Source organism: Buceros rhinoceros, unplaced genomic scaffold, assembly GCF_000710305.1.
Source record: "Buceros rhinoceros silvestris isolate BGI_N320 unplaced genomic scaffold, ASM71030v1 scaffold12222, whole genome shotgun sequence".
NCBI classification, from domain to species: domain Eukaryota; kingdom Metazoa; phylum Chordata; class Aves; order Bucerotiformes; family Bucerotidae; genus Buceros; species Buceros rhinoceros.
Genome location: NW_010399533.1, coordinates 4,956 through 19,658, shown reverse-complemented (window position 1 = coordinate 19,658; position 14,703 = coordinate 4,956). Strand labels below are relative to the sequence as shown.

The 14,703-nt window shown below is 38.9% G+C and overlaps 1 protein-coding gene across 1 annotated transcript in view; it reads right to left on the bottom strand.

Moving 5' to 3' along the window:
• LOC104489368 (guanine nucleotide-binding protein G(q) subunit alpha) overlaps positions 1 to 12,712 on the bottom strand; it is an 82,451-nt gene extending 69,739 nt beyond the window's left edge. Inside the window, exon 1 of the mRNA XM_010131521.1 lies at positions 12,521 to 12,712. Coding sequence (XP_010129823.1) covers positions 12,521 to 12,667 — 147 coding nt within the window. The 5' untranslated portion in view covers positions 12,668 to 12,712. The remainder of the gene's footprint in view (positions 1 to 12,520) is intronic.
• Positions 12,713 to 14,703: the final 1,991 nt, after the last annotated feature.

The window sequence follows — 14,703 nt, the reverse complement described above, 5'->3', positions numbered from 1 at the left end:
GCAGCCCTCACGACACGAATATGTCACGGAACGTGAGGTACGGCGGAGATCATGGGGCTGGGCAGGGTTAGCGTATACCCCAGACTCCTGCAGCTGATTATCTGAGCCATCTCCCATGTATGCACAGCATGCATTGCTGTATGTCTGTGCAGTGGCACAAGGTACAGAGACACCGACCCATGATCCCAGCGCTCGCTCTTGCAAACATACGGGTTTTGAAGCAACCCCAAACTAGTATGATTAACACTTTCGTACAATGTTATAAAGTGAGGAAACAGTTTGCTTCATACGGAGAACAAAAAGAAGAGAAAAAAAAAAAAGAGACAACTGCCATACTGAAATTCATTTGCTTAAAGTTATCTACCTTTAAAGTAAATAATATTAACATTGATTTACATGCTCTGGGATCCTAACCAAGATCCACATTCAGGTTCTTAGCTATGCTGCTCCAATTTACTTATTGGCAGCTATGCTAGCTATTAAAATTAAGTAAATTAAGCAAGAAAGACAATTTAAGGCATTACCATAGGTTATTTAGATCAAATTACCCAGATTTAGCAAGCATAGGCAACACTTCTGGTAAAACTGACTTCTCATGGCTGCGTGAGCCAGTGAATGTGCGAGTGATAGAAGACAGGATCCCCACAGCCCACCGCAGCTCACTCACATGGGCAAAAGAACCCAGCTCAAAGAGACTGTGTAGCTCATGGCGACCTGCTGCGGCACTACTGCTGCTCTCCACTCATGACTCCAGGCTGTAAACCGTATGCAGAGTCATCTTGGGACAGTTCATGACGGGAGTGCTACTGCACATGGAGTAAGGCGTGCAGAAGCTGGGGCACTGGATGGGGCCACAGCCCAGCAAGCTGGAAAGGAGGGAGGAAAAGCTCTACCTTTGAACAGTCTCCCAAAAACGGCTTTGAGCACTTTTCCAGCACTGGACCATTTTAAGGTTTAGTTATTAATATTTCAAACCTACCCACTGGCCTCTAATTCTGCATAGGAATATGTGAGAAGATGAAAGACAGCACAGACTAACACTCGTAATGGCAAGATTCCCTTGGAACCAAAGAAACTGGGCACGAGCCTTTCCCTTAATCTAAAATTGGTTGGGCTGAGGAAAAAAATTCTATGAAGTGCAGAAGAAAGTGCTTTGCTCAGTTACTGGTTTTATTTATAAACTAACACGGCTGGCACCCATAACGTATCATAACAGGGAATATTTATCCTTGTTACTTGCACTTCATTCATCTGCTGATGCAGTGAGGCATCATTAGGAGATGGAGACGAATACTGGGTGAATGACTTTTGGGTGCAGCAGGTTTCTGGTTAAGCACATTTTTATTCAGCCTTTCAAAGGCTGAATGAATTCCAGTTTCTAAGACAAAATTACTTCATACTAGAAGCATGCATTACATTTTTGCTCATTGTAGGGAAGAGATTGTTACTGACCCTTCTTTTCATGTAGCTCATAGACAGGATGTTTTACATTCTGTACAATGACACCAACTGCAGACCCAAAATTATGGCACTGTTTTCTGTTTCGTTCCTCAGCCACTTGGAAACACTTATTTTTAACAAGCACTGTAGTAAAACTCCCTGGATCTCTGCAGCTGGCATAACCCTGTTTCTGCAGAGCAGATGATGGAAAGTGTAACTAAATCAGGAAGTCTGTACTCCATGGCCACCTTAACCACGTTTTGTCCAGCCATATGAAGCTATGTCAAATAATGACCATATCCCATTAATTCCAGGATCCATACTACTGGAGAAAACTAAGACTCTCCTGACAAACTCATCAAATAATTCACCAAATTTCAGAAAGTCTGTAAGTTCAAAAGGAATATGGGAACCAGGTAAAAATCCCAGAATTAACAGTTCTTGCTTATTACTCTCCTCTTCAGCAGAAGATAACTGTACAAGATCGGACATGGAGAATACCCAAGGTAAAAAAAAACAGGGGGGGGAGGGGTAAACACAAACCTTAACATAAAAGAAGATCTTAACATGAAAAAAGAGGTCTAATTGCCAAACCTAGCATGGGGGAGGGATGTGTTTAGGGAAAAGCTTATTTGGTACCGTATTGAGAAATAACTATGTCATGTTCAAAGAATAATGACTCAGTGAGATCACCTGTACACCAGAAAAGCAAACAAATGGGTTTATCTTCAGGGATTAATCTTTGTTTTAAAAGGAAGTTCTTGAAAACTCAGCCTACATATCAACTACATCACTCTCTTCACACACATTTCTACCAATCGCCCTCCAAGGCATATTTATTTAAATTTCCTCTCATTGTGGTAGCTTCATAAGAGAAATCTCAATTTTCATTCCTAAGAAGAAAGAACTCGTAAAATCTAATTCTCATGTGGTTTGGACCAGTAATGCAATGAAAAATTGCATTAAAATGTCGACCAGCCAGAATTTGATTGCATTTTACGCTGGCAACATTTCTGTAAATGGTGTCTGTGTCAGTACACCCAGGCAGTTCTAACATCCGCCTGGTATCTACTGAATATCCTAGTCAGTAGATGACAAATCAAAAAAGACCTACTCGATCACAAAAAAGCATCCCAATGCAAATTAAGAAAATAATTCTCTGAATTGTACTGACCTCAGTGAAGAAAAATAAAGAATATTATTGTGGTTTTTTTACTTGTCAGATGGGCAAAACACCACCCACACTGCTGATTCATATGGTATCATCAGACAGCAGTGCACAGGAAACTCTACAGGAAGACCACAGAAGATGACAAGCATCCAAAAAAGGACAGCAACATACCAGTAAGAGCATACACGCGCCACTGGAACCAGGAGACAGCGGAGCTTGCAAGCCAAGAGAGCAAGCTACAGCTTTTCTCAGTCATCAATATTAGATCCTCAAAAATCTACTCCCTTAAAATGTATACTCCTTTTCTGAAACAGAGATGAGGAAAAGTTGTGTAATTTTTCAAAGGAGGGAGTTGCTGTTTAAAGCATTTTGCAATGCAGTGCATGAGCACTCCTCCACCGCAAGGGCAGCCAGTGCAAGTCATCGTTTATCACACAAGAAGGACATGAGCTACAAGGCTGTACTGCCATGCCTCTCTCTGATTAGGGTGGTTTTATTTATAAATACTGCTATGCAGAATAACTTCTTGTTGCAAGTGAGGCCTTTCTCCTTTAGTCTAATAATGAGGTTGCATAATTTATTTTCCTTGTCAGCGGAACTAAAACTACCCACAGGTGAAATTAAAAAAATTCTAAGACTCAGCTTGTGTTTAGATGCCTCTCAGAGTGGAAAGAATTGGGTTGCACACAGTAAATGAAGTACACACAGTATCATCACACAAATTCTAAAAGAACACGCCTCTAAAAACTAACAAACTTACTCAAATAGAGGTACGCCCTCTAAATGGCAAAAATTCTTGACCATACTTCAGAAACCAGTGCATGGTCCGTGTTTTCCCTTGCAAGAAATACCACACTTATTCTGAGCGTGCAGGCTCCTTTGCTACTCTGAGGAGGTCCAACCATTCATGCATTCCTCAATTCCTCATACATTACCCTTAAACACCATCTCTCACGAGCAAGTTCGAATCAAACAAATAACTCCAACTTTCTTTAATAAAAATCCATTTTATACTGCACATTCCACAGTATATATATGCACTGGTCAAACATTCTTCACGTCTTTCGTGGTGTCTCAGTCCAATACCAATGGCTCCTCCATCATCAACAACTCCTTTTACCGCAGAAGAAATTTCAAAAGCTTCTTACAAAGAGGCAAGTAATTGAAAAAAACTCCAGCTTTTTCAAAAAAGAGAATAAATACCGAAGTTAATTTCTTCCCCAAATTATTACTGCACATCTAAATTACAAAATCCATAAAATATTTTTGAAAATGTCACCAGATTTCTTTCTGCTTCATGCCCTTCTTTTTATTTGCAGATTACTGGCTGCAAGAGAATTTATAAGATCTGGTATATTTTTGCACTGTTTTGAATGGCTTTATTTTCAATCCTTGATTTTTACTCTTTCAACTTTTCAAAGGTCAAGGCAATATTTAAAAATTTGAGTGACAGAGAAAGTAAAAGAAAGAAAAGGAGGAAAAAGTAACTACAGGGAACCCATAAGGTTCTAGGTTTATGAGAATAAGTAATTAGCGGATTAACGGTTAAAAGATTTCAGCTTTTAGGGAGTCCTTTCTCAATCCAGAGTATGAATGAAAGCAGCTTTTAAAACACGCATAGGGTCAAAGGAATAACATAAAAAAATACATTAAAAGTTTCTAAAAAATATTCTATCCCAGAAATCACAGTTTTATCTACTTACATGGTTTTATAAGTGATGGTAAGAAGCAAAAAAAAAAAAAAAAGCTTTCTCTCTAAGAGCTTAGAACTGCACAAGATTCTTCCTATTTGATCATGATGAGTACCTTTAAAAACAGAATTTAGCTTTCAGAGGCTGGTGCGATGAATTAGTCTGGCCTTAGTTTTATTCCCAAATGATATTTTTGTGTTATGGCTTAAGAGAGAGAAATGTACTTTTCATGCAATATCTTGATTGGTACCCTTAATAAAAATAAATATACATTAAAAGAGAAAAAAGGCAACAAAAAACCCTCTTCCAATCCAAACTATCTATTTTTTTCTGTTACTGAAAAAGCGGACTGGTAACTGGTACTATACTACCTTTCATCTACACTCAATTCAGAAGCAGTATTTTAGAGCTCTGCAGAGAAGTTCTGTTATATCACAGCTCTTAATGTTCTTAACACAGGGCACAAATTCAGTTTCTGCATAGCTACAAGTTTCCAGTGTGGTCTGAGTGAATCCTGTGGGTGGAAACCCCTGAATGTTTGTTTCGTACTCAGAACCTTTAAATGACCCTTGAAGGAGCCTTGAATAACGGGTGCTTTCATGTTCCTCCAATTCCAAGCACTACGTTGAGCAGAATCAGCAGCTGAAGGAATTACTGGGCTACCTCAAAAATAATCATAACTGTCTAAACAGGCACTAACAGAGGGACACACATAAAAATTTAATTTCCACTTTGTTCTAAAGCTCTTCAAACGCAGCATGACAAAGGGTGGCCCTCCAGATGGTACAGTTAGCAAAACAAATCTACAGTCAGACTTTCCAAAGCCAAGATGCTTTTCTTCTACAACGGAGTAAAATCTTTGTAGATTACAAGATACAGACTAGGTAATGACTCAGCATTAAATCCCATCCCTGTGTTATTCTATTATTTGGATAAACAGAAACAAACAACAGAACAGCCATGATGTGCTGTAATTAATCCTGAATGCCACAGTAGGACCTATGAGGCTTAGATAAAGACTATGTTGATAGCTCCTCCTCTCTGGCACATCCCCACTGTTCCTCCATCCGGCATACGGCTGTGCGAGACTCTAAGAGGGAACCAGGTGTGCCCAAGGCTTAGGTAAGCTCTTGTGACAGGCAGCTGCATTTTCACCCAACCTGTACAACTGGCAGCATTTTCCTCATGGTTAAAGTAAACAGGTGGATGAAGACCAGAGTCCAGATGAAAGAACATCTTCACACACCGACAGCGCTCATGTACCTGCTTGTACAGCCAATATGTTCTTAATACTGAAGCTTGAGTTCTCAAACCAGTGGTCACAGTTTACCAAACAAAAAGCATCTACAAATAGAGAGCATCTCCAAACGCAAATGACTTGGGACATCATTTGCATTTTGGAAACTTCCAAGTAACACTCCAAATCGAAAAGACGCATACATGCCACAGCCTATTACTACACTGTATCTACAAACTGACCTAGAAGGTTAACAACTAAACCACAAAGCCAGATTTTAACTCTGGCCAATAGGTCACATAAAGAAAAACAGAAAGTCATAATCATAAAAGAACCTTAATTAACAAGAAAAACCACCTTAGTTGTAACAGCTTTTCCACAGCAGCACTTACGCCAGTCAACTGCCCACAAACCCTTATATATGATGAGAACTAAGGAAATGGAGAGACCTGTGAGAGTTAGAGAAATATTAAGGGGGGATTAAAAACCAGTCTCGGTAGTTACCACCCCTCTAACCCAAATTAAGCTCTTTTGTCATGCTTGGGACTGTTCACAGAAGAGACTTGCTCATAATAAATTATTTTCCTACCCAATCGGTATATTAGACCAACCAAAACATTAGACAAGCTACAGTCAAGATCTGTATACTTTTTTTGCATAACATGAAGCATGCAACCACAGCTTTATGCTTGATTGTTATAAAAGCTATTAGAAAAAAAAACATTAAAACATAAACACAACTAATGTCATGCTTAGATCTCCTTTTGCCAGCCTCCTCTTCCCGAAGCAAAATGCTGGACTCTGGCCTCATGCCTCACCTCCCTGCAATCACCCAAAGTGAATACAAAGTCTAAGAGCGGAGCTACAGGGGCCCATAGTCCAAAAACAGGTAGGCATGTGACTGGACTGATGAAGCGTGAATATGTAATCAATTCTTCATGTGCAAAATAATCTTTCAGAAAAAAATAGAGAATAAAAGGAATTATGTGAATACATCTATCAGGTAATATATCCCATAGTACAGAGCAAATTATACCTGAGGAAAACAAAACTGAGGGAGTTGTGTTTTGGTTTGTTTTTTTTAAAACAATTCTTTTTCTTAACATGAGTCTATTTTCTAAGCCGAAGATGAATTTTATTATAAGATAAAGCCTTCTTGCCTCTCAGACGTTGTAACTTTTACCGCAAAAGGAAGTATAAACTGAGTAAGAGGCTGACAAAACCTGCAGTAAATTATGGTTCATTTTAGCTGAAGATTCCTTCATCCATAGTAGCAAACCTTATTTCAAGCAGCTTTTGTGTGTCACTAGAAAAGAATAATGAAGAAATGGCATTTCAGGTATTTTTAATCATTCTGAATAACGTAACTGGAACATAACTGGATCTGAGTTCCCCAGAATAGTTTACTGCAGGAAGGAAATACCTTCATAAAGTTTCAGATGAAAACATGACAAAAACACTTCCATCAGAAATAACTTCAGAAATAAATGCTGGATAACCTTAGCGTGTTTTCTGCAGAAATGAACAAATTAGGAAGCTATTACTGTTAAATATTTTCCTCTAGGAAACACATAGGGTTATGTTTATACATTTTCCATATAAAATTTTGTTGTATAAATACCTACATTTACATGACTGTTATGTAAATCACAGAGAAAGTGAGAACCTCTCCCAGGTTCTCATTACCTTACAAATTACAAATCTCATTACCTTAAAATGCGGAACTCCTGTAATAACCAACAGTTGCCCTGACTGTATTTCATATTTTCATCGTCAAAGAGCATGCTCACGTGAATATCTCCTTTCAGACACACAACATGCTCTGCAAGCAAAATAACTGAGCGACAAACGTATCTGAAGTAGTGAGAAGGAAAGTAAACAAATAATGCTAGACACCCATTCTCCTGTATTTCTGGTCCTTTATCCTATGTATGAGTGATCATGGAATCTGCAAGAATCTGCCAGCATTATTATCACCCATTTGTTCTCGACACTAGCAGAAACAGTTAAAGTGGAAAGATAAAACATGGACATCACCACCGAAGTAAGTGTTTTTGTATAAGACTTACCACTTGACATTAGCAGAAGGCAGTTAGTAACTTAAAATGTCATCTTTAAAAAAATAAAAAGCTTCATTTAAAACAAAATATAGAAGGAGGAAGGAAGAAATCTTATTGCTCTGCAAAAAGAGCAGCTAAAATTTTGCGTTCAAATTTATGTTGAATTGCAGGCTAAGGCAGTTTCCTCATTTCACGAGTGAAATTATCTGTTATTTTACTGGGGAAGGAAGTATGTTTATCTGTATGTTTATTTTAAATAAAGATATTCTCAGCTCTTAATGGGAACTTGTCTAGCTTACTTCTGATACACAATTGCTTTCCCCCCATATTTCGAAAAATACCTACAATTCACACTTCTACTGGAGCAAAGTAGGAAACAGTTAAGCAGAATACAACCGAGGAAGCGAACAACTTAGCAATTCACCGGAGCAATACAGGCAAATACAAGAGACTTCTGCTCTGAACAGAGAGCAGGCAAATGAGTGAACTGGTAGAAAGTGGGCAGGATGTAAACCACTACATGTACGGGGTTTTTTAAAAATCCTGCTTACAGGCAAATACAAGAGACTTCTGCTCTGAACAGAGAGCAGGCAAATGAGTGAACTGGTAGAAAGTGGGCAGGATGTAAACCACTACATGTACGGGGTTTTTTAAAAATCTTGCTGAAATATGGAGGAGAAACAACACAGCAGCAACTAGGACAAAATGGTAAAGCCACAGATAAGCAAATACAGAACTGCTGAGGTCAAATGTTCATTACACTGGAGAGATGTCAAAGAGGAAGGCAGGGCATGAGTGGAGTAAAGGACTGATAGAAGGAGAATGATAAAAAAGACGACAAGGACAGCAGTGGAGATACTGAGACTTCGCTAGGGTTGTCAAAGTCCTCAAAGAGGACTCTCCGAAGCCCTCAGGAGGAAACTGTTCATGGCATTACTGGAGCTCCTAAAGCTCACTGATCCATGTCATCATGGGAGGAATCCCAGCTATCAGGGAGACGGGTTTTACCTCACATTATGGCTCCTAGGAAAAAAGCTGTCTTCAGTTTCTGTATCTGAATACATGTTGTTAAAGGGCTGTGATACTATAAACCTAACTATATTTTCTTCCACATTGGCCAGCTCTGCAGCCATCTATTTCATGCCAAAATACTGCATCTGGAGCTTCCCGGTATGAGAAGCACTGAACTCTTCTGCAAGGCTCTTTCGTGGCTGCACACTCCTGCTTTGGACTCACGTCCTTCACACTCTGCATATCAGGTGAGGTATCTGCAGGCAGCCCCTTCCTCCAGGCTAGGTTTGTTCCACATCGAATTTCACCACGAAGATCTGAAACACTTAACACCCCCAACTGTTTTCCCAGGATAAAAATTTGTGCAATCTGACTCCATACTCCCTCCTGTTGTCCTGTCTGTTTTCGTTTGCTCCAGTAGATTTGTCTGACTTAGAAGAAACCAGGTCACAGGTAAACATGGACTTGAAGATAATGCCAGTAAGATTTTGGACTTGGAAAGCATTTCCTTTATCTGCTTATTTTTACTGCAAAATATTCCCCAATGGGAATATGCATAAATACAGAAGTAATTCCAGCAGAAAACAGTCTTAGAAACTTAACAGCAAATGTCTAGGTCTACAATAAAACCTGCTTTTATGTTTTCAGCCTCTTTAAAAACTTTCTTGCAGCCTGTTCTGTTACTGTTATCTTGTTACGAATATTTAAGAGATCTCACAGGAAATTATGGGCATGGGATTCAAGTAAGATTTCCTGCCTGTTAATCACCATAGGGTGACACCTTCCTGATAACTGTTGCTAGAGCAGAGAGGAAACTTGTCTTTTAGAAGTTACACTGAAAGGGAACAGTACAGGGTAACAGCAGCAGTCAGTGTTTAGTATAGTAATAGATTTATTTGTTTAGTATAGTAGAGAATTTAGAAGAACTTCATAAGGAGAAAAGAGAAAAAAAAAGCCACCCATGCATATTGCCCACCTTCATCAGTATTAAGACATGTTTAAAAAAAAAAACAACAAAAAAACAGAAAGAGAAGGAGAAATGGACTCTACACGATCCAAATGAAATGCTTCTAAGCCACTATGGAGAACACTGGGAATGAGAGAATCTACAAACTGAATGGTCATCTTATTTCAGTATTTGAAAGGAATGACGGAAGCACGGCTACAGAGTTCAGCTTTCAAAAAAGACAAATTGTGTAAAAATATAAACCTGTATTTTAGGGTTTTTTTTAAATGTGCATTTGTATAGCTGTGGTTGCGCAGGAGTTAGTTCTGTACACTCACAAAATTTTGCAAAGACAGGCAATTTTGAGATGTGCTTATGAACATTTCTATAAAAAACTAAGGCTTTCCCTGATTTCATAAAATACTTATTACTCTAAAATTCAAGAGCCGTGTGAAAACTTCACAACTCTAGTTAAAAAAAAATAAGTAACAGAAGCACAACAACATTTACCCAAAAGGAAATCAAAAAACAGCCCATACGCCACCATTTCCTATGACAGACAAACTCCTAGGAGATCATCCTCACCCATTATCTTAAACCTTAGTAGAGCTCATACTCCGAAGTTTAACATGAAAAAGCAATGTCTTTCCTGTTACAGTGGTCTACCATCAGTTCTGAGATACTCCATTCTATACACTAGTGGTTACATTTCTCAATTGAATTTCACTGCTCTGATAACAAATCTTTTGAAACTGCCTAGATTATAATATAGGATAATATGTTTCAGTCTCTGCCTCTTTAGTTTTATTGGTGACTATGAAGCCAACACGATTCCTCAAGAACTAACTTGCTAAACTTAAAACTTGCCTCTTGCTATGTTTATTATATTAAAATGATCCAACCTAAATGCTGTTGTGATACAAGAAAGATCACAACTGCCTATATAACTAATTTTTTTATATGAGGGCACTTAACTTCCATCAATGTTCAGAGAATTGAAACACTGCAATTTTAATAATTCCCATTTAAAGTAAGAAAATTGGTACAGTAAGAGAAAAGCTCTTCTACTGTAGCCCCAAAGTCTATTGCAGAACATGAGGAATTTGATTAAAAAAGGGTCGCTTTTCTTTAGGTCCAACCACCTCAATACCAGCTTGAGCCAGTATATACTAAATGATTGTGCAAAACAACCACTGTGCTAAAAATAGGTCGTTACTCAAACTTTGAGATATTCTCTCCAGAGACAGGGCTTCCTGATAGGAGATTCGGATTAATAGGAAATACTCTTCCTGTGTTTTCTAAACTACTAGGCTAATGAGTTTGTTTTCAACAGCCTTTAAAAAATAAAAGGAGCAGATTAACCAACCGACTGGTGCTCACTCCTTTGAAGCATAAGTGTAGGAGTCTGCAATCTTTTCTATCTTGGCATGATGCTGTAGCAACTTTGGTTTCCTCTGTATTTCCAAAGGAATTTATATAGGAATTTCCTTGAGACGCTGTCAGTTGCTGATTTCTATTTTACCCTGCATGCAGACCTCCTCTTATACAGACAAAGTGAACAGCTCTGGCCACGTTTATACAGCTATGCCAAACCTTACCAACTCATTCCAGCTACCTGAAAACAGTACATAAATTCAGCACGCTAAACTTAAACAGTAACTACAGAACACAGACTCCATAGTGTAAGACAAGGAAAAAAATCCCTGATTTAGGGTTAGGACTTCCAGATACAAAGTCAAAGTGACAATCAGTACCAATTTTGAAGAGAAAATGATTGTGCATTACAATCAACTAACTTTTCAGGCCAGTGTACTTTGTGCATTGCACGACTCTGGCAAACGCAAATGGAGAAACACAGCTTCTGTAACCTGGTAATCGGCTTTACCTTTCCTACTTCTAAACTAGATGCCTTAAAACACAGAGATCAGTTCAATTCTAATAATCAAATTTCACAAAATTTTCGTCTTAACACAAGTTTATTTCTTCCTGTCTTTCCCAGCTACTTCTTTCAGTAAATGCCCCTGCTCTTGGAGAGTTTCTGATATTCAAAAAACTATTAGAATAAAAGAACTTTGGAGTAATTAGTCAGAGAAAGTATTATTTTCATCCAAGATTACTAAATTATCAATACACTTTCACAACTCTCTGCCTCACAAAGTTGCTGATAATGGCTCGACAGTAAAAATCAGAACAACTTCTGAAGAACTGTTAGCAAAGAAAGTTGTACCACTCCTGTGACAAGAACTAGGAGATACAGCCACGTAATCCTGTGCCTTACCATGTATCCAAGTAAATATTAAACATTTAACTCTCTTTCACGTTCTGCTAAATTTACATTACTTATCTTTCTTGTAAAATGTAGATGTATTTCAAAAATTTGGAGAGAACTTAGGCTAGTCAGAGATGAACCTCCCAAACATTTCAAACGTATTTTGTCATTTTATTTCAGTAACAGCATCAGTCACAAAAGAATCTGACCGTTGTAAGGTCTTCCAACAAAAAAAATTATTTCCCAGTAAGGTGACACACAAAAGGTATCCCCATCTATTTTTGTAAAAATTTGAACTTTTTCTACATGTAGTATTACTGTCAAGCCTTAAGCAGTAATGTTCTGCTACAGATCAGAAGAATGGCTTAACTGTGCTCTGGCCAGAGCTTGGTCTGGGAGGAAAAGACAAGGGCAACAAAAGCCACAGTCAAACAGCAGCCCGTCATGAAACCTCTGCTCTGTGACAACCCCCCCAGGCATCTTGTTAAGAGCAGTTCTCCTCTTAAAAGCAGCACTTTCCTGCTTGTCAAAGAGGCAAAATGGGCAGACAACTAAAGGCAGGACTGGAAGATGCCCTTTTCTTCTGAGCTTTGAGAATAATTTGTGCGAGGTGTAATTTTTTTTGAGACTTTCAGCACATTTCATACAATAAAAAGAGGAAAAGCTTCAGCTACAGAAGTAAACAAGTATCTCACCTTGTTATGTTCATACTTGTATGGGATTTTGAGGGTGTCCATGGCTCTGATCATGGCCTGCATTGCTGTAAATATATTCTGGTACACCAGTTTTGTAAAGCCCCTTTTGTCTTCATCAGAGTAACCTGATCCATGAATGATTCTCATCTGCTTAATAAACGTGCTTTTGCCACTCTCTCCTGTGCCTGCAAGACAAATAAGAAGGATATGCTTTAGCCACTGGACACAAACATGACTTTTTTTGCACAATGCTGACAGCTTGTTTAGTGCAGGGCTGAACCATGTCAAGTGGTGCTTGCGAGGTAAACTGCAAGGACCAGTTCAGTGTCAAACAGCAGCATCAGTTCCAACTGAAGTACCACTGAATTAAAACTTGCATTTTGATTTAACAAATAAAGTAATGAGTAAAACAAAACTCAAAAATGTATGTATAATATATAGTTAAAAATCTCTGTCCTTGGGGAGTTAATTGTCCAAAACATTTAACTTCAGGTAATTACTACGAGACATTTTACCACAAAAATTCAGGAAGCAAGAAAAAAATTTATTTCCCTTGGCCAACTTTCAGGACATTATGGAAGACAGTGTACAATCAATAGATAAGTTTGTGTTTTGGTTTGGGTTTTTCTTGTTTTGTTTTTGAAGCAAGTAGTGTAACAATTACAGCCCGGCAAACATTAACCTCAGCAACATGCAATATCAGCGTTAATTAAAATTTGGCTCATATTCGTTAATGGGCAATCATTCCTTCCTTCCTTTAAATTTCTTTGCGTCTTTGTACTAAAAGCAGTTTATTAACAAATTTTTTCTGATTATTTGACAATTTGAAGCTAAGATCTGCTTGTTGGAAATTTCACACAGGATACATCACACACAGTTTTTCCTTTGCTCCAATTTAGCGAGCTCACACCCCATGACTGGAAGAGCCTAACTGTATCATTCCTGGTGTTTGCCTGTGAGGAGCTGAAAATTAGCATGAGCAGTTGCACAGCCACATAAACCCTGCGTTCAGCCAGCTACTCAGCCTTGCCGGAAACAAAATGCATCCACCACAGTGCACTGCTCAGTGCTGTGCTTTTCAGCCTTTCAGCCTGAATTTTATTCTAATCATTCTGCAACGCTCTCATGCATCACCCTGTAATATCTCTGTCCCAGGAGAAAGGCAGCCTTACGCCCCATACATAATTCTTGAGGTGTCTGGTCAGAGAATTGTCTTTCACAGCAGTGCAGCGCAAGGTTAAAGGAGCAACTCTTAAGCGTTTATATGAGACAGGACACACTGCAAAAATCTAAGCTGAACGCCTCTAAAAGCTTTTGCCTTTACCAGGAGCATTTTGAAACCCTCAGACCCATTTCCTGAACGCATAAAACAAATTTCTATCACAAGTTTTCCTTACACACACTCCCAGAAAACCGAGCACTGATGTTACATACTGACCAATTTTACCTTCTCTGCGGAGAAGGTGATTACTATTGCACTGGAGAAGAATGTACTCTAAAGCTGAAGAGTGACAACGAGCCTGCTTCCAGCCTCACCCTCCACAGGGATCCTCATCCTGCACTGTGGTCCCGAGTGGTGTAGAAGACGCACAGGCCACCCCTGCAGGGCACTGCCTCTCCAGCCCCGCAGAACTTGTCCCGCACACCCTGACCCACTGACGCTAACCAGGCACAGGTCTTGGCAGAAAGGGTGGTGTGGTACAGCCATCCTGGGCCGATGATACCTGCCCATCTCCCAGTGCACCAGACCAGGTGAGATCTTTACACTTCTGCAATCTACCAGTGGGGAGAAAACACTACTTCTCATAGGACTGTACAAAATTACAAACCTAGACAATAGAAAACATAGTAGAAATTACTTAAGGCTACCCTTAAGTCCACTACAGTTTTTCTCTTTTTCTGAAACCTATGAAATGGGAGTCATGCCCTTACAGATGACGTGAGATAAAGTGCCATATCAAAGACTTTTTAGTAATCCTCTAAGACCATCAAGCTTTTCCGCAAGATACATCACACACTTAGTAAAAATCTGTTCAACATGAACCTGTTATGCACAGGTATGAGAGATGTCTTTTTGACAGGATTAACAGATTCTGCTTTAACTAGTGCAAATGAAAATTTCCACCCAACACTTCTGAAGCAGTGGAATACAAAGTGACTTCCAGTTCTGGTCCTGATGCTTT